Genomic DNA, 27940 nt, shown 5'->3' on the forward strand with positions numbered 1-27940 from the left:
TCCGGTGCCTTTTCTGTGCCAGGGGCTGGGCCACTGTGATGAGCAAAGACACACCCCTGCCCTTAGGGCCTCGCCCTCTAGCTGGGACACAGGCACACCAGGGCGGGGTTAGGACACACCCATCAGTGCAGTGACAGGAAGCACAAGGAAGCACAAGGCCCAGTGACAGGAAGCACAAGGATGGGCCCGACCCATCCTTAATGAAGCTAAGGGTTACAAACTGTTAACAGAGGCTTCTTGGAAGAAGTACCACCTAAACTGGGTGAAAAGGGATGACCAGGCATTAATCAGGTGAGAACGGTGGCAGGCACAGCCCATGCAAAGTCTGTGAAGTGAGAGTGAGTCTAAGGCTCACGGTAAATTTCTATTTCCTAAGTCTTCCTCTGGTCTGATATGCTCTTCAACTCTTATTTTCCATTGCTCTGACTTTCTTAGCTTTTTAAATTTTATCTTATTTTTACCAGGCCCCGTACGTCTTTTCATAACCATGTACAATACAGAGACACAAAGAACCTGAGTAGAATATTCTGTGGGTGCTGACACTTTGAATGCTTGGTTCGAGTCTCAGAAGCCCGGCCCCCTCCCTTCCTTCTCCCAGTGCTGTGTAAGCTGTAGCACTAGATGCTAATGATGTTCACCTCATTACTCTCTCCAGTCTCCCCTGGCAGCTGAGGCACCCCAAGTCCCCAAGTCTGACTTGACAGTTGGTGATGAATTACTGTATCAAATGTCAGCTCAGTGGGAAGGAGTTTCTACGGGGAAGTCACCGATATTCCCAACCCACGCACAGCTCTCTGATTTCTCGCTTCTATTGCTCTACCATTGCTATGTCCTGCAAGACAGGTCAGGCTGCATGCTCTCTAGAGACTTGAATGAGACTGGGGGATGGGGGGGCGGTACTTGAGTGTTATTTCCTTTCCTCTTTACAGTATTTTCCCCAAGAGGGCATAGACCCATGGTGAAGCCTTTCCGCCAGCCTCACCTAACTCTATGTGCTGTGACTGTCCCTTCCAGGAGTCACTGCCTCTTCCTTGTCCATGGGAGTTGGACAGAGAACCTCTGGTGGGGAGAGTGGACACAACTATAAGGGGAATGAGAAGGGGTGGAAAAGAGATAGCCCCCACCCCAAACTTCATTCCATGTCCCCACATGAGCCAACCAGGCTCAGCTTGGGCTGTCAACAGAGGAAGGAGAATTTGTTCTGTTGGCTTGATCATGAACTCAATTATAGCCACCACTACCCTCATATAAAACCAAGCAATATTACTGGTAATAATAGCACCATGGGCTCACAGGTGTGGAAAGCTCCAGTTTTGCTCTAAACTGACAAATATTATCCCATGTTGCCTCAGGACCTTTGCACTTGCCACTTCTACTCTTTTTCCCCAGATCTGCACATAGATGGCGACGCCAAATGATTCACCACTAGACAAACATCTCAATTCATGGAAGCCTTCCTGGACCACTTAGGCAAAAAATGGCCCCCCGCCCCCGACTGTCACCTCCCTCTGCTTAATATCTATAGCACTTGACCATCCAAAAGTAGTTTGCTTGGTTATTTACTTGTGGTCTGTCTCCCTTGATTGGCCCGGGGACCTTGTGAGGACAGGGATTTTGCCTTCTCCCTAGCTGGATTCGAGGTGGCCAGCTGAATGCCTGGTACATGGGAGGTGCTCATCTGTATTTATTGACTGGGTGAATAACTGGGCTTCCTTTGAGCTTCAGCAGGACCCTGTGAGCTACCCAGGGCTCTGAATGACAGCTGGGACTAAGGATGAGATGGGCACAGCACTCACCCTGGGCGCAAAATTTCAGGGAGTGCCAAGAAACTCAGAAACCAAGATAAATAACATTCTAATGAAATATTTAAGAAAGTCAAAATTAATGCCAAAAATCCACGATGAATAAAACATCAAAAATTTAAATAAAGACAGGATCCCACTGTGCCGATTGCCTTACTTGCCTCACCTTAATCCTGGCCCACCAGTCCTGCGTTTATTTGAAATTTTGATATTTGGCTCATCATGGATTTTTTTTTTGCATCAATTTACATTTTAAAAGATCCTGCATTGAAATATGATTTATCTTGCTGAGTTTTTGGCACCCCTTTAAATTTCATGCCCTACACGAGTGACTTACTAGAGTCCCAGCCCTGAAAAACTAAGGGGAACAGCAAGTTTCTGTGAACAGCTCTTCCTTGATCTACCCACAGTTCCCCCACCATGTTATACTCTATGAATTTGTTTAGGAATCTGGAATTTGCAGTAGTTCCCTTGGGGGCAGGGACCGTCTGGCTTCTGTCCTCATCCCCAGCTTGTGAACTCAATACCCAACTAAGGACAGAAGATATTAGCAAAGTGGTCATACTCTCGCCCCCCGATATAATCTCCAATCACGTGTCCTTTCCACCCCCAGAGGGGACCACCACCCCGAACTTGGTGTTATGATTCCCATGAAATATCTTCACACCATAACCACACAGCAGATGCCCCACTCCATAGTCAGTACTGTCCTGCATACTTAAAAGGTAATATATCCAATAACATATTGTAAGGATTCTTTCGTAACTTAAATCATTTTTCTTCAGTGTTACGTTTTCGAGGGCAATCCATGTACATTCATGTATCTCTAGTTAAAGAGCCAGGACATGTTTTCTATAAAGAGCCAGACAGTAAATATTTTTAGTCTTTGTAGATCATAGAGTCTCTGTGACAACTACTCAGCTCTGCCAGGGTAGCATGAAAACTACCAGGGACTACATATGAATAAAAGGGCATGGCTGTGTGCCAATAAAACTTTATTTACAAAAAACAAAACAGGTGGTCAATGGGGTTCGGCCTGTGGGCCATAGTTTTCCTGCCTCTGTATTCATTTTTACTTTTGGCAACTCGATTTTTAATCTAACAAAATGTGTTCATCCATTCTCTTATTGATAGACTCCCATGTATTTACATTTTTTTCAACATGACAAGGCCACTCCTCTATACTTCTTCTCACCTTTTCTTACGTAAGTGAGACAGATTCTCTAGCATATATACCCAAAATGGAATTGCTAGAGCACAGTGTACGGACAGGATCAACTTTCAGAGACACGGTTAAGTTGCTCAAGAGTGAAGAGATCAATTTACATCTCCACAACAGCATATGAATTCCTGCTGCTATACATTCTTGCCAACACATGGCTACCTCAGACTTGGATCTTGCCAATTCGAGGTGCGAAACGGTACCTATTGTGGTGTTAATTTGCATTTCCTGATTGCTAGTTAATTTGAGCATCTTTTCATGAGTCTCCTGGCCATTTGAATTCCTGGACATTGGAACTCTTGAAACAAGAGTTCCCCTCTTGGGACTTGCCGATTCCTCTTTTTGCCCATTTTTTTTTTCCTACTGGAGGGTTTTTCTTTACATGTCCAAATACTCTTTGCCAGTTATATGTGTTGCAAATTTCACGGCCCAGTATGTGGTGTCTCTTCATTTTATGCTTTGATAAACAGAAGTTGATTACTTTAATATAGTCAAATTTGTCAATTTTTTCCTCGTGATTTGTACTTTTGTGACTTATGTTAGAAATTCTTCCTTTTGGAGTCAAATGATATGGGTTTGAATCTCAGTGCTACACATGCTAGTTGTGTGACCTTGGGAAGAGACCTAATATCTCAGAGCCTCGGTCTCCTCTGCAAAATGGGGACAAGGACAGCATACCCCCACAGGGTTATTTTGAGGAGGCTTGTAAAGCACTTAGCACAGTGTCAGGTGCATCATCACCTCCCCCATCAACAGACCTCACCCCCCACAGGGACCCCACACAGGAGGGATGGGGTACCTTGCTCTCTAGCAGGTCTGCATTCTGCCGGAGTTCATTCCGTGACTTCTCCGATTTTTCTAGCTTCTGTCTCAGCATTGTAAGCTCCTCCTACAAAAGCAAACACCTTAACAGAAGCCTGGCCCAGAGGCAGAGGTTCCACATGGGGTAAGAGTGTCTGGGGAATAGAGTGAGTGATTCTGCCAACCCATCTGTAATGATGCCCAAATGCTAAATTCCTACAAGGGGTTTTTTTCTTTCCCCATTTCTAAATATCAACATCCCAGTCTAGGGGCCAAATGCAATTCCTCAGAATGAGTCCATTGCTTGACTGGAGATGTCTGAGCGAGATGGGTGTGCTTGGCCCTTCATCCTCCCCGAGACCACCATCCTGCCCGTGGCTCAGTGTTATGCTTATAGTACCACCATCAGGAGGAGCCCAAATGCCCACCCACAGCAGACTCTGGGATGAACTACAGAATGCACACAGAAAGGAGCACTGGGCTGTTGTGGAGAGAGAACCGGGAAGACTTCTGTGAAACTGGACATGGCGTGACTCTCAAAATACATTTCTAAGTGCAAAACACCAGTGTCAGAGGAATATAAACAGTATGCTACCTTTGGTGTGGGAGAGAAAGGAACTCTGTGTGCATGTGTGAATTGGCTAATTTTGCAAGAAAAAACAACAGCAAAGATAAAACAGAAACCAATCAAAATGGTTACTTGTAAAAGGTGGGCACTACCAGGGTAAAAGCAAAGCAAGAGGAGTGTTCTCTGAGAGGCAAAGAGATCAAGGACTCAAAGATTCCACCACTTGAGTCTCTCTGGGATGGACTGTAAGTGTTCGTGTGCCCCTCAGGAGTAATGGGGTATCTGCCTAGCAGCCACAAGCCTAACGTGTAGCTGGACACAGGAGGGAGGGTGGTCTGTGTCTGTGTTGACGGGAGCAGAGGGATATCTGGAAGGGGGCGGCTGGGCAGAGCATTTCTAGATCAAGAATCTACAGGGTGGGGGCACTGAGTCTGGATGTAAGCACTAACGTGGGGATGTGAAGAGGTAGCAGCCACCCCCCCACCCTTCCTGCCACCTGTACTGACCTCCTTGGCACGGAGCTGCTCGTCCCCGATGGTGGCGCTCAGCAGGGGCCGGAGGGAACCAAAGAGCTGCCACCACGACCAGTGCTTGACCGCCAGGAACACAGCCATGTTCTTCTGGATGCACTGAGCGGCCAGGCGGCGAATCTGCAGGGAAAAGAGACCAGGAACTCGAAGGGTCCTTCCCAACCCAGGGAAGGTGAAGGAAAGAGAGCAAGGAGGTGGTGGCAAAAGGGATGGAAAAAGTGGGTTCATAGCTAATGGAAGAGATTGGCTAACTTAAAAATTAAAAAAGCTTCTTTTCGGGGGCCTGGGTGGCTCAGTTGGTTAGGCGTCTGCCTGCGGCTTGGGTCGTGGTCCCCGGGTCCTGGGATGGAGCCCTGCACTGGGCTCCCTGCTCAGCGGGGGGCAGTATGTGTCTCCCTCTGCCCATCCCCCTGCTTGTGCATGTGCATGCTCCCTCCCTCTCTCTCTCTCTCACAAAAATAAATAAATAAATAATCTTTTTTTTTTTTTTAAACTTCTTTTCAATGGTTTTGTAATAGCACTGTATGGTGACAAGCAGTAACTGCATTGTGAGCCCAGCGTAACGTATAGACTTCAATCACTATGTTGTATGCCTGAAACTAATGTAACACTGGGTATCAACTCTACTCAAAAAAAAAAGTAAATAAATAAAACATATTGTTAAATTTAAAAAGAAAAATTTTTTTTAAAGATTTTATTTATTTATTCATGAGAGACAGAGAGAGAGAGAGAGGCAGAGGGAGAAGCAGGCTCCCCGCTGAGCAAGGAGCCCGATGCGGGGCTTGATCCCAGGACCCTGAGATCATGACCTGAGCCGAAGGCAGACGCTTAACCATCTGAGCCACCCAGGCGCCCTAAAAAATTTTTTTGAAAGCCTCTTTTCATCGGGTCGGGCTCTGGGCATCAGACATTATGCTCCAATTCAATCTTGCATGACCCAGGAAGAAGAAGAGGAAGAGGAGTCGAAAATATGATACAACAGGGTCACATCTTGTGTGGGGCTTAGATTCAAAAGCCACTGTGAAAGGCAAATCCTTGAACAACCCCGAAATCGCCCGGAAGACACAATGGCCATGATTATGTCACAAGTTGATATTTAGGGGCCAGGTATCACTTTAAGTGAATGTAAACATGAATTCCATGCTTCTCAAACCTGAGAGTGCATCACAAGCACCGGGAGAGCTAGTTAAAGCACAGATGCTGGGCTCCACCCCCACAGGGTCTGATTCGGTAAATCAGGGCAGGGCCCGAGAATTTGCATGGTTGACAGACGCCCCGTTGACACGGATGCTGTTGGCCTGGGGACCACCCCTGGAGGACCACCAGCCACACGTGGTCTGAGGCGGGAAACATGCTGACTACCAAGCCAGGAGATCCGTCCCCGTCATCACCATCACAAAAGCCAATGCTTGTCCAGGTGGTACGGTTCTCCCTGCAGGCCAGGCAGGGCGCTGGGCACCTTACAGACTTAGCTCAGTCCTCGCTGCAGCCCCGGAAATGTAGGCGTTACTCTCATTTCCATTTTACAGGTGGGGAAACTGAGGCACAGAGCAGCCCAGTCATGTGCTCAGCACCACACCGCTGCTTGATGGTGGGGTTGGGATTTTGCACCCCTGCAGCCTGGGTGCAGACAGAATCCGGGGTGTTCATTAACCTCTACTCTAAGTCATTCCAAGGGCATAAGCTACTGGAGAGCAGTGGGCCAGTGGAGTTGCCCACAAAATTTTAATTATTAATGTTCTTGCCTTTGCCTGCTTTTGCCAAGTGTGTATACTTGAATTTACAGATTTACGTGAACTCGAGGCGCATGTAATGAGACTGCGTGCTAGCTGTAGTACTTAATAATGAGGATACTAAGGGAGGAGCAGCTAGTGTTTATAGAACAGCTGCTCGATGGCACGTGCCATGCTAAGCGCACAGGACCCCATTTCACCTTGACCCAGCTACTAAGCGCCGGATGCGAGAGTCAAGCATAGTCCTTGTGCGTCTCCAGAGCTGTGCTGCCTTTTCTCCATTGTCCAAGCTACAGAGAGGAAACTCAGTCTCCCAAGGTCTCCGACGATAGTGGCCCAGGGTGGCTCAGGACTGCGGACTCCCAACTGGCCCTTTGGTCCCTAAAGCCTCAGTGGCCAGGTCCTGTCACGCCCTGCCTGCTGACCCATGAAAGCCAAGTTCTCCAGCGATGGGACAGGTGGAAACCGTAACCGACCCAGGGGGCTTGGACCACCCCATGATAATCTAGATCAAGTCTGACATCGTTGGTAATTTGATGTCAATGTCCTAGAAACAATCTTAACATCTTGCAAAGTGTCACTTTTTAAAGTTCCGACATTCAGGGTGAGCCCACAGGCCAGCAGGAGTGGCACCATCATGGGAGACCTGCAGAGCCCCGTGCTCACCCCAGACCCACCGGATGTTAATATCCCGCAGGGTTTCCTGCACGAGCATGAGTGTGAGACATGCACGCGCACGCGTGCGCGATCACAGCCCCCAAATCAGCTCAGATGCTGCTTTGCCAGGACCTCGCACCTCTGCAGGGCTGACGAGGCACGGTGGCTGCCATACCTTCAGCTTCTTGAATTCCTGCCGAGACAGAAAGCCCTTACAAGCCGCCTGGAATAAAAGTATCCTGTGAGACGTCAGCTTCTCCCGCTGCCTCTCAAGCCTAGAGACCACGCCTGCCTTGAGGAAAACCTGGAAGGAGAGAAGGTGGCAGGTGACTCCTATTGAGCTGAATCTGGAGTGCAAGACGGTTGCCACTGAGAAGCCAATTCTCTTGCCTCCACCCGAGATATCTGTTGGCAGGTGCATTTAGATGGAGGGTCTAAATGATCAAAGCATCTTGCCCCTTGATGGTTCCTCTTTCCCTTCTTCTAGCCCCTGGATGCTCAGAATGTGGCCCCCATGAGTGGTATTGCCACCACCGGGGAGCTTGTTAGAAATGCAGAATCTGGGACCCCACCCCAAGCCTGCTGAATCAGAGCAACATTTTAACATGATCTGCAGGGGACCCAGGCACACATTCGCTTGAAAAACCACAGCTAGGAGGGCCCTCGCCTAAATAGCTCTGTGCACCACAATGGCCAGGAGAGCGTGGGAAACACAGATTCCCAGGCTTCGCCCCAGGAAAGGTGGAATGCACGGGTTTAGGGTCAAGCCCGGGAATGTGCATTCTTTCTGGTAAGGGCCGCTGGCCACCTGAGAGAAGCAGTACCCTGGAAATACTCAGTCCTGCCCTATAAGGAGGAGCAGAGAATGCTGGGGGGGAGTGAGGGCAGCCCTCCTTGGCCAGGAGAGGGGGAGCCGGGCTGGTGCCACCCACAGAAGGTGCTCAGGCATCTAACGGAAAAACCGTGGGCGGCCCACGATTCCCAGGCCTCTGCTCATCAATAATGGATGGAGGCCCCTCTTCAGCAAAGTGATCGATGCCTCCTTGGCACCCCGCAGGGCCATCTCCCGTTGACTGCAGGGCACACAAGGATTTTCAGAGAACCTGACGCTTTGGGGCCAGGCCGGCTCCGGCCAGCCGTGGTAGGGTAGCCAGTCAGCCTCAGCTCCCAGAGGCAAAGCAAAGACGCCCTAATGGCTGGGGAGCTGAGTCAGTGACAGGAGCATGGGTCACTTCCCAGATGCCCATCTGCTGCTAATTTCTATGACCAGCCCAGCATGTTTCTTTGCCAAATGTGGCTTATCACCCCCAAAGATGTTCAATGTCTCCAGGGGCCCTGGATCCATCAGTGACATTATCTTAATCAGTGCCAATAATCTTAATCAGTGATATTATCAAGTAATCAGGCACGTTATCCATCAACGTTGTGGATCGGAACCCCAAACCCTTGATATATGCAGGGAAAGTACTTCACATGCATCATCCTATATGGTAGTTATGGCAATCCCCCCATTTTATGGAAGGAGAAACTAAGGCTAAAAATGGCATCCCCCCCATGACCCTCCACCAGCAAGCGGTGACAGCAGGACTATCTCCCTCCGCCTGACTCCAGGCCCGACTACAGTTACCACTGAATGTAATTAACATTTGCATGGCATCTAGGTTTTTCAAAGCTCTTTCTCCTATGTCCCATTTTAATAAAGAGCAACCTTATGAGAAATCTCTTGGCCCAGGGAGATTTTATGTAACTGACTCCAGTTCCCGTGGCTGACGAGCCCCAAAGCCAAGGTCTCCACCAGCACCCCATTCTCATTGTCAACACGAAGCTTCATTTCCTCCTTCGCTACGACACCAACGTCTGAAGTTTGGGGTTGAATTGCAGTTTGATCTCAGGTAGAACAAAGGGTCTCCATCAATTGGCCATTCCTTTAAACTTATTTACTGTAAGGGAGACCACCCCGCCTATCCCACAGTGAACCCACAGCGACGGGACAATGAGAATTTGCACACCCAATCGGTACGAACTCTGTTTTGCAACCTTCTCTGGCCTTACGGAACACTTCTTATCAGCCAGAGCCACCAAGGCAATTAGCCTCATTGAAATAAAGACACGATTGACTCATTACCTATCAGATTGCCTCAATAATGACTGTATTAATTTCACAAGCTAGCGAGTCCCAAAAGCTGCTATTAAAAAAAAAAATCAATGATCAAAATGATGACAGCTCTAGTTCGTATATTACAAAAGGTGGCAGGTGCTGCCAAAGCCACTATTGATTAAGTATGAAGCTTTCATTAAAAAGATAATTGGAAACGACCACACACAGAGCGGGAATAAGTCATCGGCTGTGCAGAATCTTATCTTCATTTTTTTTTTCCTTTTAAAGAACATCTTGCCAACCACAGAGCCAACAGTACGTGGCTTTCCACCTTTACCATAAATGTCATGGCCCTCAGCACAGGCCTTGATAAGTCCCCAGGGGCTGAGAATCACAAAGAAACATCTAAATTATTAGCTTTTCGTGGGTCCAGTGGCTTATCGGACCCAAGCAGAGTGCAACATCCCGACAGCCCACATTTAAGGAATCTGTGGGGGCCACTGTTCATGCAAGCTGTTTTTCCTCTAAAAATGCTGAAGGTCACGGTTTAAAAAAATCTGATAAGACAACAGCTCCCATATCTGGGACTGCTAAGGAATTAGCTCCTGTCCTAGTCATTTTCCAGATTAGAGGAGATTCATTCTTCAAACATGACAATGTTAGCCTATTTGATAAACGTCTCGCCCCACTGACAAATGCATTCCACCAGTAAATGACAATCGCCTGATTTCCACAGCTCATTTGGGGGGTAGGAAGCAGTGGCTCCGTTTTACAGATGAGGGGACAGAGGTTCAGAGAGGACCATTGACTCACTCAGGATTCACAGTTAGGAAGCAGCAGAGCCGGGGTATGGACCAGATCTACCTGTCCTTTCCTCCTCTTCAGGACCTTCCCACCTATGAAGTGTCTGATCCTGCCATGCCTAAGACTTTCATCTCCCCTGAAAGATCACAGGCTAGCCTGGCTTCCAAAGGATATGTTGACTTTAATTTGCTCTTGACTGTTTCTTAATGAATACCAAGTATTACTCGAGAACAATGGCTTTTGTTGTTGTTGTTGTTATTGGGATGTTTTGGCTTCTAGATTTCTTGCCCTCGCCGTGTGAAAATGTGTATGAAGACTTCTCCTCCTCTGTTTTCTTCCCTGCTCTACAAAAGCTGCTGGGATGATAGAGACTGATTTTTATATTCATGGAAAAAAAAAAAACTGAGTAATTATCCAGACCAGTGGTTTTCAAACTTGAACATGTGCTGGGATCCCCTAGAGGACTTGTTACAACCCAGACTTCTGGGTCCCGCCCCCCCCGGAGTTTCCGATTCACTAGGTCTGGGGTGGGGGCACCTGAGCGTTGATGTTTCTAGCAAGCTCTCAGGGGATGCTGCTGTGGCGGCTGGTCCAGAGACCATATTCTGAGAACTGCTGGTCCACGGGGATGACGTTCTTGGAGCTAAAGAGCAAGCGCTCTGAAACTGGGCCATGAAGACCTGTGTACAGGTAAAGACTATGTGATACATTTCCACTAATAAATAGCAGAACTCACAGTGTGTTGAAAAGACCCTGGGATTCCACGCGATATTGGTTTTCATGGGAGCTATAACTGTACTCCTAGGTAACTGGAAGGCCTTGAAAAGGGGCTTACTTCCCAGAGGCACAGTAAAGAAGGGATTTGCTAATTATCTCACAAGAAGTTTCGAGGGAAGGGGCGCCTGGGTGGCTCAGTCGTTAAGCGTCTGCCTTCGGCTCAGGTCACGATCCCAGAGTCCTGGGATCGAGTCCCACATCGGGCTCCCTGCTCCGCGGGAAGCCTGCTTCTCCCTCTGCCGCTCCCTGCCACTCTGCCTGCTTGTGATTCCTCTCTCTCTCTCTGTGTCAAATAAATAAATAAAATCTTTAAAAAAAAAAAAAAAAAAAGAAGTTTCGAGGGAAACGAGGAACAATACGTGAAGGGCCTGGCATTGCTCCTGGCCACGGGCGGTAGCCCAGGGACCCACAGGTTTGTTCCCTCTACTGGAAAGGTCTGCAAAGGTCCAGTCACTGCCAACTCCTAGCTGGATAAATCAGGTTGAGGCCACAGTAAAGTACAGCTCCCGCCACACATTTTAGCAAGAGCAAGAGGCCTGTGGGGAGAGGCTTGTGGGTCTATGGGGCAGGGACTGTATGAAAGACTGTGAGCTCTCTAAGGAAGCGGGTTTGATGGGACAGGCTACTCAGGGTTCCAAGAATGACTAATGGCCAGAGATGCCACCACAGTGGGCTTCTGGAGACCAGGGCCCCTCCCCCAGCACCTCACATGACGGCTGGAGGTGGAGGTGATCAACAAAGGTTTATGGGTTGGTGTTAGTCAATCAGCAGATGAGTGGGGAAGGGAATGCAGCAATTTTTCCTTTGGTTTATTCTCTCTCCAGTTTCTACTTCTGAACTTTGACCCACATGACCCTTGAGTTTACCATCTCCGTACCCTACTTCCCAAACTAGAACCCATGGAACACTAGTTCTGGGAGATGGTAAGAGGTCTTCCACAAAGACAAAAGGGTGGAAATCCCATGGTCAAAGAGTTTGGGAAGCCCTAAATTCAATATTTTCCTTCTTGAAAACTGAGAGGATATATGGGCATGTCAGGACTCTGTGAAATTCTTCTCTAAATGTTGAAATATTATGGGAAAGGCTTTTGGCTCAACACCAGTTTGGGAAAAGCTCTCTCTCAATATTAAAATCACATGCCTTCTCGTGGAGCCCTAACCTTTCACTTACTGCTGCTAATCAGCCAGGACTATAGTTGGGTTAGTGTTGGTTGCAAAGTAAAAGTTAAAAGGCTCTGAGTGAAGATGAGTGTTTCTTTTCGGGTTCCAAGGCAGCTCTTCCCGAGGCTCAGAAAGTCATACTGAGGTGCAAGATGTTAATGATTCCAGACCGCTTTGGTCCCTGGGAGGGTAACGAACCTCTAACAAATGATACTTCCCAATGTTATTTCCTCCCATATTTTAACATGTTATATTCCTGGCCTTGTCAGATAGGCAGGGCAGAAAATCACCAGCCCTGTCTTCAGTGTGCTGAAAAGGAGGCCCACAGAGCCAGCGGACGATGAAGAAGGACAAGAATCGGGGCTCATCTGGGTCCTCGATGGGATGAATGGAGTGACCTGAGAAAGAAACTCTACTCACTTGGCTGTGCCCAACGACCACTGCCTTCTTCTCCAGATCCAGGGTCTGCAGGAGCTCCTCCACAGCCTGGGGAGAAGAGGAGAGTTAAAGAGAGACAGAATGAGACAGTCCCCCATGGGAGGTCAGGCTGGCTGGCTGGCTGAGGCATCGGGAAAGAGAGGATGACTCCATGTGTCTGAGAGTCTGAGCAACAGAACCCCGCCTCACCCGGACAAGTGCAGAAGATGAGCATGTACTGAGCACCTCCCGTGTGCCATCCACTCTGCTGGGACCCTCACAGACACATCTCCTTATATCACCATGGCAACCAGAGGTGGGTCCTCACACCACCACGCCCATTTACAGAGGAAAAAATAAAAACCCAAAGATGCAAAAGTCAATGAAGGATGTGTCTGCTATGGAAGACAGTATGGCAGTTCCTTTAACAATTAAACATAGGATTACCGTAGGATCCTGCAATTCTTCTTTTGGGTGTATACCCAAACGAAGTGAAAGCAGGGACTTGAACAGATAGTGGGATGCCCATGTTCGTAACAGGGTTATTCACAACAGCCGAGAGGTGGAAGCAACCCAGGGTCTGTCCACAGATGAATAGATACATAAAACATAAGATATACACCCAAGAGGATATTAATCAGTTTTAAAAGTGAAGGAAATTGGGGCGCCCGGGTGGCACAGTCGGTTAAGCATCTGACTTTTGATTTCGGCTCAGGTCATGATCTCAGGGTCGTGAGATTGAGCCCCACATTGGGCTCTGTGCTCAATGGGGAGTCTGCTTGGAATTCTCTCCCTCTGCACCTCCCTCCCACCCCCCACTTGCACGCTCTCTAAAATATAAATAAATAAATAAATAAAATCTTTAAAAAAAATAAAGGGAAGAAAATTCTGAGCCATGCTACAACATGGATGAACCCAATGCTAAGTGAAATAAACCAGTCACACAAAGACAAATCCTTATATGAGGTACTTAGACTAAGCAAACTCATGGAGACAGAGAGTAGAATGGTGGGTGCCAGGGGCTGGGGAGGGGGAAGGGGGAGTTAGTGTTTAATGGGGACAGAGTTCCAGTTTTGTAAGATGAAGTGTTCTGGAGATGGATGGTGGTGATGGTTGCAGGGCAGTACGAATATGCTTAAGGCTGCTGAACTGCACACTTAAAAATAGTTAAAATGATAGGGGCGCCTGGGTGGCTCAGTCAGTTAAGCGTCTGCCTTCGGCTCAGGTCATGATCCCAGGGTCCTTGGATGGTACCCCAGGTCCGGCTCCCTGCTCAGCGGGGAGCCTGCTTCTCCCTCTCCCTCTGCCTGTCCTCCCAACTCACGTTCTCTCACTCACACTCTCTCTCTCCCTCAAACAAATAAATAAAATACTTTAAAAAATAGTTAAAGTGATAAATTTTATGTTATGTGTATTTCACCACAATTAAAACAACCACAACAACAACAAATGAAGGCATTTCTCCAAGGTTATAAGTCACATGGGGGCAGAGCCAGATTAGAATCGAGGTCTGTTGGGTCACACTGCACCATCTATGATTTAACCACCTCGAGTGCCCAGGATAGCTCCAGAGGCCCCTAGGCCACTAGGAACGTCACCTGCTGTGTCCCTGAAGTTTGCTGTGACAGCCTCCCCTTCACTCTGTTCTTCCCCCATTGTACCTGCCAGAGACGACCTCACCTTCACAAATATTTCCTGAATAAATGGCATGTGTGCCCGACCCAGAGTATGGGCGGGGGGAGCCGGTGTTTGCTTCATTTCTTAGTTCCTCTGCTGCACCTGGTACTGTTCTAGGCACACAGTAGGAGCTCAATAAATACGATGACAGAGCGAACAAACGAACAAGCGATCCAAAGGAGGTGGAAGTGTGGGGGGTGGGGCGGAAGGAGAAGGGCAGACCCAGGCAGGAGACCTAAATGCACTCAAAGACATTTCCTGAACGCAGCCTTGGCCAAATCACAGCCATGTCATGGGATTTTCCTTTGTCATCAAGGTCTGTGGGCTCTGAAACAGCCCTGCCGGGGATGTGTACCCTCAGGAAGATACAGGTAACACCTGCTTCCATGGTGCCTGTGATTCGCCTCCCACTCCACCTCCACACCAACCCTCATGGACCTTCCATTCACTGAAAAGCACAGTCTATTTTTGGAATAAACTGTCAGAAAAGTAATTGCCACACGCAACAAACAAAAGGTATTTCAGGTCTGGTGTAATTTACTAGATAAGTTTCAGTTCCATGGGTCATTGGCACCACAGGAAATTTCCTAAGATACTTTAAAAAAAAAAAACCCTTTTTAAAAGTCTGGTCCAAGACTTTCATCTAGGAGCAATTTTCCTCCTCTGACCTCCTGGAAGAACATTCCATAATGTCCCTCCCCCAAACTCAGTGGTTTTACTTATTACATTTTAGCCAAAAATGTTCCCAGGGAGTTGTAGGCAGCAGAATGCATAAAAACCAATATACCCAAAACACAGCATCTTTTCTCTCTGTACAAGAGCAAAACAAAATAAAAATTGGTTGCAAATAAGACGGATGAATGAAAAATAAATGAAACCTACAGCCAACGAAATTTTTCTAAGTCGACCTTGGTGTTAACACCCAGAGTAGATGTTTGGGGGGTAAAAATCAGGATTTGGAGAAGGTAGATCCACCTGGGCTGAGATCCTGCCTGGTTTTACCACTCATAACTGTGTGACCTTGGACAAGCCCTTTACTCTGAGCTCTGGGCTCCTCTTCAGAAACATGAGGGAGCAATAACAGCATCTATTCTGGAAGATTCTGTGGTTGTTCTTGCAGAAGACACCATGCTGCACCTGCCATATAGTAAGCGCTCAATAGACATGAGGAGTTAGTCCTACTAAAGTCCTTGAATGAGTCCTGCTGGTTCAGGCTTGGTCAAAACTTGGTAGAGGTGCTACAGAACATAAACTGAGCCTCCTTTTCTCGAGTATGCCCCCAAACACCCGATATCTGAGGATTCTTTCCCATCTCCCCACTTTCTTAGAGCCCTGTAGATGTCTGTGTAGCCAAGATCAAGCCTAACAAAGACATTCTGTCCTGTTGATCTCATTTTACAGACAAGAAAGCTTACGTCCCAAAGGATAGAGCCAACGGGTGGCTGCAGGCATTGAACTATGCTTCTTGCCCTCATTTTCCTCGCCTGCAAAATGTCGCTAATGTGCCCTACATCGACCATACCGGTGTTGGCATGATGAACGGAGAAGATGTGTAAAGGTCTTTGTAAGCAATGTTGCACTTGATTGCTCTTATTATCATAACAAATATTACCCTTAGATTGAACCATATGAAATTGGCACTTGTTTAGGTCAATTAACCAGTGATCAGATTTTTTTCTACACAATGTCAATCACTGTCCAGCAACCAGTTGATGGAAGACAGGCAAGAATTGGGATTACTGTAACAGATTTCTTCCCTGTCCCGCATCTTTAAGGAATCAGCTATTCCACCCTAATTATCCAGATATTTGAGGTTTATCCCTCCCCACATGGAATACGGAATAAAACGATGGCCATTTTGCTCCAAGAAAACAGTTTGCTCTTGTGCTTTTGAGTCTGAGCATGGCTCTCGGTGCTTGCCACATAACTCATTTTATTTTCAAACCTCTGCAACAGGTACGACTTGATGCCTGTTTTACAAAGAAAGTGAAGGCCGGTGTAATGAAATCACATGCTAGGAAATGGTGGAGGGAGATCCAACCCCAGGGAATCAGATTCTTGAGCTTGTTCTCTGCCTTCTGATGCTGGGATCCTGTCCAGTTCCACTACTCATTGGCTGTGTGATCCTGAGCACGCCATACCTCCTCTCTGATCCCCCATGTCCTATGCTACAAGATGGGGTAATCATGTCCATCCTCCAAGGATGGAGTGGAGCTTTAATGAGGTCACAGAGGTAACACGTGGGAGTGAGACTTACAGAATGGTGGAGGAAGGAGCTTGAGAAATCCTCTGCTCCTCCCAAAAAAGCAGTGATAAAAATGGATACAAATTTTGAAAGCAACAAGTTCAATACTCTGGAAATTGAGCAAGGGGATACAACAAATGGAGAAGCATTTGCTAAAAAAAACAAAACAAAACAAAAAAAAACTACTGAATCTCAGGTAAGAACAGTGGGAGATTGCAACCATCTTGACCAGGGCTGTTCCAGTCCCCCACCAATCTCTGGCACTGTGATAATCCTACAGGGAGAGGCAAGCTGTAAAAACCAGTGGTATTGCTGGGAGAGGGGGCTCACTTAGACGGAGCAAAGTACAGGAAAATTCCACGCCCAAGATCATTGTCAAAAACAGTAGTGATCTTGGCAGCGAAGAAATGGAGAAGGTCAATAGCACAGCTAGCGTAAGATTGTTATATGGACTGGGGCAAGCAATAGACATTGACTAGCCCGAAACTTGATGAAGGGACATAGGGAATGGACAGCCCTGTGGGCCTTGACAAGCCCCCACATGTGCCTGGTCATCTGGAGGGCTGCACACAGGCTCGAGGTTACACGCAGGCCCAGGAGAGACTGAGAGAGCCCCCAGCTATCTACACATCCCCATCTAAACGTAAGGCCATGTACACAGACAGAAAATCTGTGAAAGAGCCAGAGTCAAATCTGTGGCACAATAGTGAGTGTCTGAACATTGACTACAGTTCCCAACCCACACGTAGCTCCACTGAATCACGGTGTTTGATTACAAAGGCTCGCAGATTCACGGTGTTTGATTACAACCTGTGCTAAGCTCTGCTGACAAAGGGGCAGGCCCTGAGAATCCAGGATTTATAATAAAAACAGGAATGAAAAACCCAAACAGAGACATCAGTAACCTCATACCATGGGGGAGACAGACTCCGTAAATCTAGTCCACGTATATTACTAAATAATTGGGGAAAAGATCAGAATCTGGAGATGCTATTATTTATTATCTAAAATGTCCAGTTTTCAGCCAAAAAACCAAAATATACAAGACATACAAAGAAACTGGAAAGTGGTGACCTATACTCTCTAGAAAACAAAACAAAAAATCAGTCAGTAGAAACCCTTTGTGGGCTTTGATGTGGGGCTTAACACAGACCACCAAGCAGCTATCATAATGCACAGAGTGCTTACTCTCGTGCCTGGCTCATGCTACATGTCAGTAAGTCCTAATAGCTGATAGAGGTTCGGAGATTATCAGGCCCTCTTGGGCTCTGTAGAGTGATGACACACCCTTTACCTCCACCCTCCCAGGCTCAAATTACGAGTTGTTGAATCACCTGGGAGAAGACCAGCTCATGCCTCCACTTACAGAGGCCCTTTGTGTCCTAGAACTTTGCAAAGAGTGTTCTCTCTGATGTTCAACAAGGATGCACCCAATAAGCATGTGATCTGACATCTCACATTAAGCTGAACATGCCAGACAGGCAATGAGAGACTCCAGGAATAATGGAGAGCCATGGAAGGGAATTCTTCCCCAGATCACTCCTCAGCATGTAGTGTGGTGTGAAGATTCTGTGTCTGTGGAATTGAATGCTCATTCAGGGAGCCATTTGGCTGCTGTGAGAACAGCACCTCTTTCCTGAAACCCACACCATGACCCAATGGCCACCATGGCCCAATGGCTGCCATCTGTTGTATATCTGCTAGGTGCCAGGCACTTTGCTATGCCCTATGAGTGTTGCCCGTGTTCATGCAGCTATCAGATATCAAGGGGTGTGGATTAATGGAGAGATGGCAGAAATGAGGATTTGAATACAAGTCTGTCTGATTCTAAACCACATGCTTTCAACCACTGGAGCACTGATCAAATCAACCCATAAAGGTGGGACTATGTCTCTGTTATTTAACTCCATATGCTCAGAACTGTATATAAAATGCTGTATGAACACACACACACACAAATTGGGTTGGTTAACACTGAATGGAGGGGCACCTGGGTAGCTCAGTTGGTTGAGCATCTGCCTTTGGCTCAGGTCATAATCCCGGAGTCTCAGGATCAAGTCCCACATTGGGCTCCCTGCTTCTCTCTCTTTCACTCTCTCTCTCAACTAAATAAACAAAATCTTAAAAAAAAAAACTCTGAATGGAAAATGTGTACAATTATTAAAACAGTAAACCCCAACTGGAGGAAGTCAGTAAGGTGAGCAAGAAAAGAATGGTGAATACATTGAAGGGGCTAAGGCCATGGGATAACCCCTGAATAATGGTTCAGCACTGTACAGTGGACAGCTCCCCCCAGCCTTGGGCTCCTAGGGGCCCCTCCCTAGCAGAAAGGGCCTCAGACAAATTCAGAGGAAACTGGGGGTGTCCACAAGGGTCTGCCTTCGAGAAGACAGATTGACATCCCTTAATTGTGTTCTTCAGATCAAGTCTGCTGGGACAGATTTTGTTGGCTAAAATCAATCAACACTTAGGCTCTCTGAGGAGAAGAGGGCAGGCCTTAGGGTTTCCTCACATCGATCGGGGAGACTTGGCAAGTCCTGCCTGAACAGCAGAGAGATCGAAGAGACCAGAATCTGGGACATGGCCAAGGTGAGCTGACAGAACCCCTCGAATGACCTGCCTGAGAGTCCACCATTTGTGGTCATTCTGGGTGGGCTTCAGTGCAGGTAGATGCATAATCTTAGCTAGACAGGATAACCTGGGGGAGAGGAATGGGACCCAAGGGGATCAGAGCAGGGGACAGGGTCATTCTGGAGAACCGAGCATGTGCCTGGGTATCTAGATGGGACGGGGGCATCTTGAACAGCTGGAGATCAGGGTGAGGATACTGCTCCCTAGACAGGACCATGGAAGGACAGAGTGGACTGGACTTCCTTCATGATTTTGCTTAAGCCAGTTCAAAAATGAAGGTCAGGTTTCTAGGCCATGCCCCTGCCAATAACTTCTCAGTTGACCATCACTGACCACCTGATAAAGCCCAGACTCTCTTATCCTGCCAACAAGGACCCATGGCCCAGCCCCTGACAACACCCTCTGTCCCTATTCTTGACGCATGGCATCCTTTGTGCTCCAGTCACACTAAACTAGCCATGCAACCTTGCCACTGGACCTTTGCATATGCTATACACAGTATGGATTGCCCTTCACTCTTTCCCTTACCTAATTCCTCCAAATTGTCCCATAGGGCTCAACTCAATCATCACCTCCTCTGATGAGTCTTCCCTAAATGCCCCAGCCTCACCTCGACTGCAAACATCAAACATTTTAGGGGCATTCCCTGGGGTGTCCCAAAGCCATCCCTCTGCATGGAAAGAGCATTAGTCTTTCCCTCACCCAGTGAGATCATGTTCTGTCCATCCCTGTATCTCTGGCACCCAGCACAAGGCCTGATGCAAAGCAGACACTGGGTGAAAGCTGAACGGAATCAAGGATAATGATTTTAAATTAACATATCATGGATGGCACATTTTGTACAGAAATTCACCAGTCACCCTGTCTATCCTCAAAGGGCTCCCATTCAAAAGTCTTATGTGAACACGAAAAGATGCTCAACATCACGGATCTTCAAGGAAATGCAAATCAAAACCACAGTGGGATGCCACTTCACACCCCTTCAGATGGCTCCCATCAAAACAAAAACAAAAACAACAGAAAATGACCAGTGTTGGCAAGGATGTGGAGAAAGTGGAACCCATGTGCACTGTTGGTTGGAATATAAAACGGTGCGGCCACTGTGGAGAACAGTGTGGCATTTTCTCAAAAAAAATTAAACACGGGATTACCATATGATCCAGCAACCCCACATCTGGGTATATACCCCAAAAGAGATGAAAGCAGGGTCTCAAAGAGCTAGCTGTACATGCATGTACATAGCAGCATTTTCCACAACAGCCAAGAGGCGGAAGAACTCAAGTGTCCACTGACAGATGGATAAGCAAAATGCTGTGTATATACACACAATGGAATACCACTCATCCTTAAAAGGAAGGAGGTTCTGACCCATGCTAAGCTGTGGATGAATCTTGAGGAATTCTGCTAAGTGCAATCAGCCAGACACAAAAGGACAAGTACTGTGTGATTCTACTTACATGAGGTAAAGCCATCCACTTCATAGAGACAGAAAGTGGAATGGTGGTTACCAGGGGCTGGAGGAGAGGGGAGAATGGGGAGTCCGTGTTTAATGGGGGCAGAGTTTCAGTTTTAGGAGATTGACGGAGGTGCTGGAGACGGACGGTGGTGATGGTTGCACAACATAATGAATGCTCAATCCCACTGAACTGTACATTTAAAAATGGTTAAGATGATAAATTTGATGCGTGTGTACTGTCCCACAATAGTAAAAAAAAAGAAAAAAAAGAAAAAAAAGCCCTGCGTGCAGAATCTGAGATCCCAAGTTCAAATCCCAGCTCCATCACCGATTTTGCGATGAGAGTTTGCGCATATGTGGTAAAAGGCACGTGCTTTTTTTGTCCGAGGAACACAAAGTATCTAGCAGGTGCCCACCAAATGAGTGTGCATTATTGGGAAAGAGTCCTGGTGGGGTACCACGTATCCGGCACACAGGGGACCTCATCAGGGCCCCTTTCACACCCTGACAATGAATTCTCTCTGCTGCCATCTAGCGTCTGAGGACAATATTGACCTCTCCCAGCTGTCAAACTTGTCTTCTTCAATCCTAAGGTCTTAACTGCTTTGCACACAGAGGCTGACAGTTTGCCCACCCAAGCACGTGTTCATGTATAATTCATGGGGCATCACGTTGCCTGGCAAATGAATATTTATCAGCTTTTTCATAAGAAGCAGGGTGGTGTTTCCTTTTGTTGCTATCGAAATTCTATGCTGTAGCAAATGAAATTTGTGAGCAAATAAAAAGAGAATGAGAAGAAGCGAAAAACTACCAGCCAAGTCCATTCCACTTGTAATTTTCCATTTTCCGAGGCCCTCCAGCATGTGTGTGGAGGTGGTTTTGGTTTGGCTACAACAGAGGACTGCTGCGTCGTCCAGAATAGCATCCTACCATATGCTCTACCTATTGCCCCCGCAGAAAACTCCCCCACACCCCACCTCGGTGTTGTTTTCAACTGCAGAAGAGCCCAAGACCTTTTCTATGGCCCCATTCCAGATGCTCGAAACACAGATCAAGTTTGGGTTGACCAAGGACAAGGAACCCCACGTGAAGATTGGTACAGACTGGCTGGTGGCATCAAGCCAAGCAGTTTCAGGACTTCCTAAAGGGGCTGCCACCAAGGGAGGGGATTTCCCTGCACCACACCAGTCGGGTCTGATATCCCCTCCCCAGGGCTACGTCGAAGGTGCTGCCTTGTCTGCAGGAGGGGACCTGTACCCTGATCCCTACTGCAGTGAAAAGCCATAAAGGACCTAAGAATTGTGACTCCGTTTACTCTTCTTGCCTCGTGACTCCCCGATTGAGGATTCCAGTGCGGATGATCTCAGACACATGTGGGCACACTCCCCTAGAGGTGGAGTCTCAACGTGGTTGCGAACATGGGGTCTGGGTGGCTCGGTTGCCATCCCTCTGACCTTGCAAGAGGATGCCAACGCCAGTACTGACGTTCAGGCTGATGATGGTAGTTCACGTACGCTGAGCCCTTATGATGTAGCGATGTCAAGCCCATGAACTCCACCCCTGCATGTAATCCTCTAAACCCTTTCTGGGGGGAGGCATTATTGTCGTGCCCACTTTACAGAGGAGAAGACTGAGGCAGAAAGATGCCATAGCTCGCTTAGGTTCACGCAGCCCCAGCTGGGAGCCAATCGCAGCTGTTTGACCCTGCTCTTCTCAGCCGCCCTCCCTGGAAGCAACAAACTTGGGTTCACGGACAAAACCCACAAATGCTTGGCTGTGTGGCCTCAGGGGAGGCAATTCATCTCCCTGAGGTTCCCTTTTCTCATCTGTAAGAGGGATGCAATGGCTCTCGGTTTGCAGAGCTGTCGGGAGGATGCAGGGCTTTGCAAATTCTAAAGGGCTTTGTGATCATCGACAGACCAGTGGCCATTCTCGGCAGAAATATCTATCGATGGTTTGACACGGGGATAAAGACAAGGTTCTGGCCATAGGAGTTTATGGTGGAGTTGGAGAAAGGAGACACACAGGGGCAGAAATACAAGGTTAGGCATTTGTATTCATTCATTCGTTCATTCATTCATCCATTCATTCAACAGACAATTTATTGAGCCCTTTTGCTATAAGCCAGAAAACACAGAGGAAATGTACATAATTTCAGAGAAAGGAAGTGCTATACACACATTAGGACAGGATCATGTGAGGAGCTCTGAGCCAGCATCTGAATAGCAACAAAAGCCACAACAAAATTGGGAAGGAGGGTTCCAGGCAGAGGGAACTGTTAGTGCAAAGGCCCTGAGGAAGCTTTCATGGTGATGCTCTAAGACGGTTGCTCTGGGTCTCCGATCCCTGCTGGTCCAGATGCCCCCCCCGGGGGGCAATCCCCTCTGGAACAGAAGCCACCCAGGGCCTCCACCCTCTCTTGTCCCACATACCTTCCTCTCGTCTATTCCCTCGGAGGCCAACGTGAGCTTATTCATGAGGAGAGGGTCCAGCACCTGGAATCGCCGGCGAAACTGAGCGAGCCCCATGTGGTCAGCGTAGCCTGGGGGGAGCGGAGGGGAGGTGGGGGCGGGGCCGGAGCAAGCAAAAGAACAAGGAGTCCAAGTGAGAAGACCAGCCTGGGGCCTGGACTCGCAGGCAGCCCCTGCCCTGCTTCCCGCCTGCAGCGACCTTGCTGGGTGGACCCACTTCCTGGGGCCTCAATTTCCCCACTTGTCAACTTAAGTGATTGGGTTCAATCAGCATTTCCCAAACATGCTCCCCAGAACACAAACCCTATAAAATTCTCCACTGAATGTTTGAAAAAACGGCACTTTCCTCTGTCCTCTGGAGGGTCACACTGTGTAGCAGCATCAGTGCCAAAAGGCTCCTTGGACCACTGCAGGGAAGATGCCAGATTGGCTTTGCTTAAAACCCATTGGACCATGGGAAGAAAATTTTTTGGTCCAACATTTATGACCACCCCACAAGCTGCATGTGGGAAATGCTGCACTGGATATTTTCAAGGGTTTTTTAAAAATATAGCATGTAGGATGGACATGGGTGTACCCTTCTGTGGGGAGACCGGGCAGAGGCACGTAGGAAGCTCCCTAGAGAAGGTGACATTAGAGCAGGCCTCTGAAGGAGCCGTAAGAGTTTGCCACAGGATTGGGTGTGGAAGGGATATCTTGGCAGAGGGAACCAGAGAGGGGAAACCCAAGGCTGGCTCCTTAATCATAGCAGAAACCAGCATTTACTTAGCACTTCTGTGTACCAGATGCTAGATTAACAACTTCCTTGTGTTATAGACACTCAGGGACCTCCATCATTGGACCCATTTTATAGATGTGGAAATTGAGGCCCAGAGAGTTCAAGTCACCTAGCCCAAAGTGGCAAGGATAAGTAACTCCCCCAGCTGGGATTCAGACCCAGACAGTAACTGTAACTAATCCAGTGGAGAGTAGCCAACAATGAGGTCATAGACGAGCAGGGACCAGATCCCAGAGGAAATTGAAGTCAAATTCCAAGCCTCAAGGTTTGGACTTGGTCCTGGATGCAAGGGGCATGGTAGACCCTCAGTTGGCTCAAAAAGACCCCTCCACTGGCTGGATGGGAGAAGGTGCAGAAGGTCTGGTAAAATCTGACTCCACTTTGAGACTTCACAAGAAGCCAAATGCATGAACCGTGAGGCAGAGTGATGGTGGTGGGTTCATGTGGTGAATCCAGGAAGCCTCCTTGGGTGAAGAAGTCTTAGGCCAGGTTCACAGGATGCTGACCACACAGAGACGGGGGCTGGGAGATTACAAGCGTGCCCTTTCGAGTCAGACTGATCTGGGTTCCCATCCCATTTCTGCCCTTATTAGCCCTCTGACCTATCACGAATGACCCCATCTCTTTGAAATTCAAGTTCTTCACTTGTCAGCTGAGAATAACAGGATCTGGTCACGGGGTCACTATAAGGATTGACTCTGATGATGGATGTGTATAAGATGCTAACATGCATTGAGGTTTTCCCACATCCGGGCAACTCTTCTCTGTTAGTCTCTTACTGACTCATCAAACAGCTCATCAGCTCCCTGAGACCTGAGCTATTAGGGCAGAGGAAAGAGGCATGATCGAGGGACTTGCCCGGTGTTGGCCACAGCCAAGCCCAGGCCGACCGGCTCCAGGGTCTGAGCCACGCCCACCAGGCTGCACAATGTGTGATGTTTAATGCGCATTTGCTATACGCCAGGCGCTGTGCTAAGGGCTTGGTGAGAATGACATCAGTCCTTATACGTCTTGACACAGGGCTAGCATACTGTAGGCACTCAGTACCCTGCACATACGTGTATGCATTCTGTGTGCACGTGGGTACACGCACAGATGTGCACAAATTCAAAATCATAAATATTTGATAGGTGTGTGTATCCACGTGTGCACACATGGATTTCTTATACGGTGTAAGAGACACAGGAGCCACTTGGAGCAGAAAAAAATTGGGGAACTGACCAGGCCTGGGAGGCAGAAAGTGGAAAGTTCTACCATGAGACATCAAATCTTTACTTGGTTGGAAAACTTCGTCCTGCCCCAGGCAACTGCCCTGAGAATGCAGAGGGCAGACACCGCGGTGAGGACCCCAGGCCGAGGATGGAGACGGCTGACCAAGCATGCACACGGGGGCTCTAACAGGGTAGTCCAGAGTATCTGCAAAGGCCCAGCGCCTCCTGCCAGCCAGCCAGCCGGACAGAAGCGACCGGCCACCACTGTGGCCATTCTGCTCTTCCCCTGTGACATTATCTGTCACCCCTTGCCCATGGGTATGCAAGCAGGAGGAAAAATCAATGAGACTCTCCGAGAAGGGTCTCTTCTTTGCTTCCAGTTGTTTCCAGCTTCTCTGTCAAATTCCTGGTGCTCCTGGTGCTGGCTCTTAACGGGGTGGCAGGACACAGGGCCACGGCCACAAGCCAGGCACCAGTGACCACAAAGTTCAATGAACAGGTGCCCACCTCGCCAGGCTCCCCACCCCATCCTCTGCAGAGACAATGACATGCCTGAGCCCTTTCTAACGTCATGGAGGGGAATCCACATGGTGGCCTCTGGGGTCTGAGAGGCAGAAAGGAATCAGAAGGATTCGGAGCCAACTCAGCATCTAAGATGAGCTATGTGGAAATCTCAGCCACATGCTTGCTTTCTAAAATATAGACCTAAAGACTTATTCCTCTGATTCAACTCCTGTCTTCCCCCAGCCACCCTCTTTATCTCCTCAGCTTGACCCGCTGAAAACCAAACCTCCAAAAGCGGACGGCCCGCCTCATCAGCCGCAACTGCCCTGCGCATCTTGAACCCCCCCAGTCCCCAAAAACCCAGGCTCTCCCCTGCCTCTGGGCTTTTGCATATGCTGATCTATCTGCCTCGCATTCTACCTCCCAGACATGAGCCGCTTACTTTGTATCATGACCCAAGTAAGACGTTACCTCCTCCCGGAGGTTTGCCCCAGTCTCCCCAGGGAGAGCACGGAGCTCCCTCCTCTCTACGCATCTGGTACTTCCTGCATCCCCGGGTGACGATGTACGCCTGTTACGTGTTCCCACCTGAGCTCCCAAACCAGGCTGAGCATCTTAAGATCAAGGTATTGCTCACTGTGGGAATCCCACTCGCCATCCCAAGGTAGAAGCTCCCTGGACATCTGCTGTTGAAAGGAAGGTGAGCCAGACACAGCCCTAGCTTTCCAGGAGTGCACATGTCATTCAGGAGATAAGATGGGCTTTAACTCTGCCCTGTCCAACCACTACATGACCCTGAGCATGTCCTAACACCTCTCGGAGCTTCCATTTTCCCATCTGTAATCATAGCTTCCCTTTCACGGGCTCACTATTTTACAGAATAAAACGGGATGCTGCGTGGAACGCTCAGGCACGTAGCTGGTGCTCCCGTCCATTTGTTGCTACCAGTTGGTGGGCATGTCAAGGACTCAGACACAAAGTGCTTGCTCCCTGGCTGTCTCTTACCTGTCCTGTGCAGACGCAGTGCCTCCAGGATGTGGGACCCCGCAAGCTGCACCCTCAATGCCGGGATGTCCAAGGACAGAGGCCCGCCTGTCCCCGGCTTATCTCCGCCGGGCTGCGCTGGGGTCAGAGACCCCTGCCCGCCCCTGCTCTTCACCGCCGGGCCCGGCACAAGGCAATGGATGAAGTGTATCTGAGACCGTCTGATCACGCTGGTCAGCGCATCCTAGGACCAAGAGGAGACAGACGGGGTCAAGGCCCGCTGCCCTGGGGTGAGACGGACAGGGATGCTCCCCAAACGTACACTCAGCCTAGCCTGGGCATCTCTGGGGGTCCCCAAGTCCTATACCAAGGACTGCCTATCTATGGCCTGATTCGCACTCAAGAGAAAAAGGGGAACTTTATAACAGCCCTTGTAACCGACTGAGGGCAAGCCAGAGGGCCCCAGGTCACACAGACCCCTCGCAGAAGAGGCGGGCTAGAACCCAGGACCCAGGCCTAGAGGCTTTTCCGGTATAATATGCTATGAGATTTTCTTTTTTCAAAACTTGCCCTTCCCATGTCCCACCTTCTGGACTCAGCCTGACCGCTGACCAATCACAGCGTTCTCATTTGTTATTGATGTGTCTCGGTGACCTATTTGCAGCCGGTGCTAGATCCTGCCGCCTGCCCCCAACAAGAGCCTCGTGGTGAAAATGAGGCATTGGACAGCTGAGAAAGCTCAGGTGGCGCTGGATTGGCTGTGATATTTGTCACCCGGGTCAAGAGGGTATTCGTGGATCCTGGGAACTTGCCACAGCTGCTCAAGGCAACACGGAGGAGCCCACCCTTTGGCCTCAGATTTGGATAGATCAGGGACGGGATGGTGGACGTTTCTGTGCTGCTCCGAGCCTCAGCTCCCTCCTCTGTGGAGCGCAGGGTGAGACCTGCCCCTCCAGGCTTGCTGAGGAGGTGAGAGATGATGCGGGCTGATAACTCATCCTGGAAGAGGGTGGGGAGCGGGGCAGTGGAGGCCCCGGCTCCATGGGGACAGGGCTCCCACTCACCATCTGTAGCTTGATCTGGGAGCACGGGGCTTTCCTCTTCACAGCGGCAAAGTTGCTGGCAAACGCCCTCCTCACTGCGCAGCTCCTCTGCAGGGCCTGCTGGGAAGTGCCCTCCAGGCCGGCCACGGCCCGGCACACGGGGGGCAGCTTGGCCCGGGGCTGGAACAGGCTCCTCACCTCCTCCCTGGCAGGGAGGAGGGGAAAGAGAGAGGGACTTTAGGGGCTCACGGGGAATGGGCCCACCTCGCTTCTTGCGAACCTGCTTCCTGAACCCGCCCCTTGAAACACACCTCCTAGCTGCTACACTTTAATCCACAGTCCCTTTGCTCTGTGGCAAATGCCAGCTTCTT

General features: G+C 48.8%; 1 protein-coding gene across 1 annotated transcript in view; it reads right to left on the bottom strand.

The window, feature by feature from the left end:
- Positions 1 to 27940, bottom strand: part of MYO18B (myosin XVIIIB) — a 227310-nt gene that overhangs the window by 129191 nt on the left and 70179 nt on the right. Inside the window, exons 18-24 of the mRNA XM_078060114.1 lie at positions 27591 to 27774; positions 26548 to 26770; positions 23011 to 23120; positions 12573 to 12638; positions 7489 to 7617; positions 4900 to 5043; positions 3824 to 3913 (exon numbers count right to left, since the gene is read on the bottom strand). Coding sequence (XP_077916240.1) covers positions 3824 to 3913; positions 4900 to 5043; positions 7489 to 7617; positions 12573 to 12638; positions 23011 to 23120; positions 26548 to 26770; positions 27591 to 27774 — 946 coding nt within the window. The remainder of the gene's footprint in view (positions 1 to 3823; positions 3914 to 4899; positions 5044 to 7488; positions 7618 to 12572; positions 12639 to 23010; positions 23121 to 26547; positions 26771 to 27590; positions 27775 to 27940) is intronic.

The sequence above is a fragment of the Halichoerus grypus genome, chromosome 13 (genome assembly GCF_964656455.1).
Source record: "Halichoerus grypus chromosome 13, mHalGry1.hap1.1, whole genome shotgun sequence".
In the NCBI taxonomy this organism is placed as follows: Eukaryota; Metazoa; Chordata; class Mammalia; order Carnivora; family Phocidae; genus Halichoerus; species Halichoerus grypus.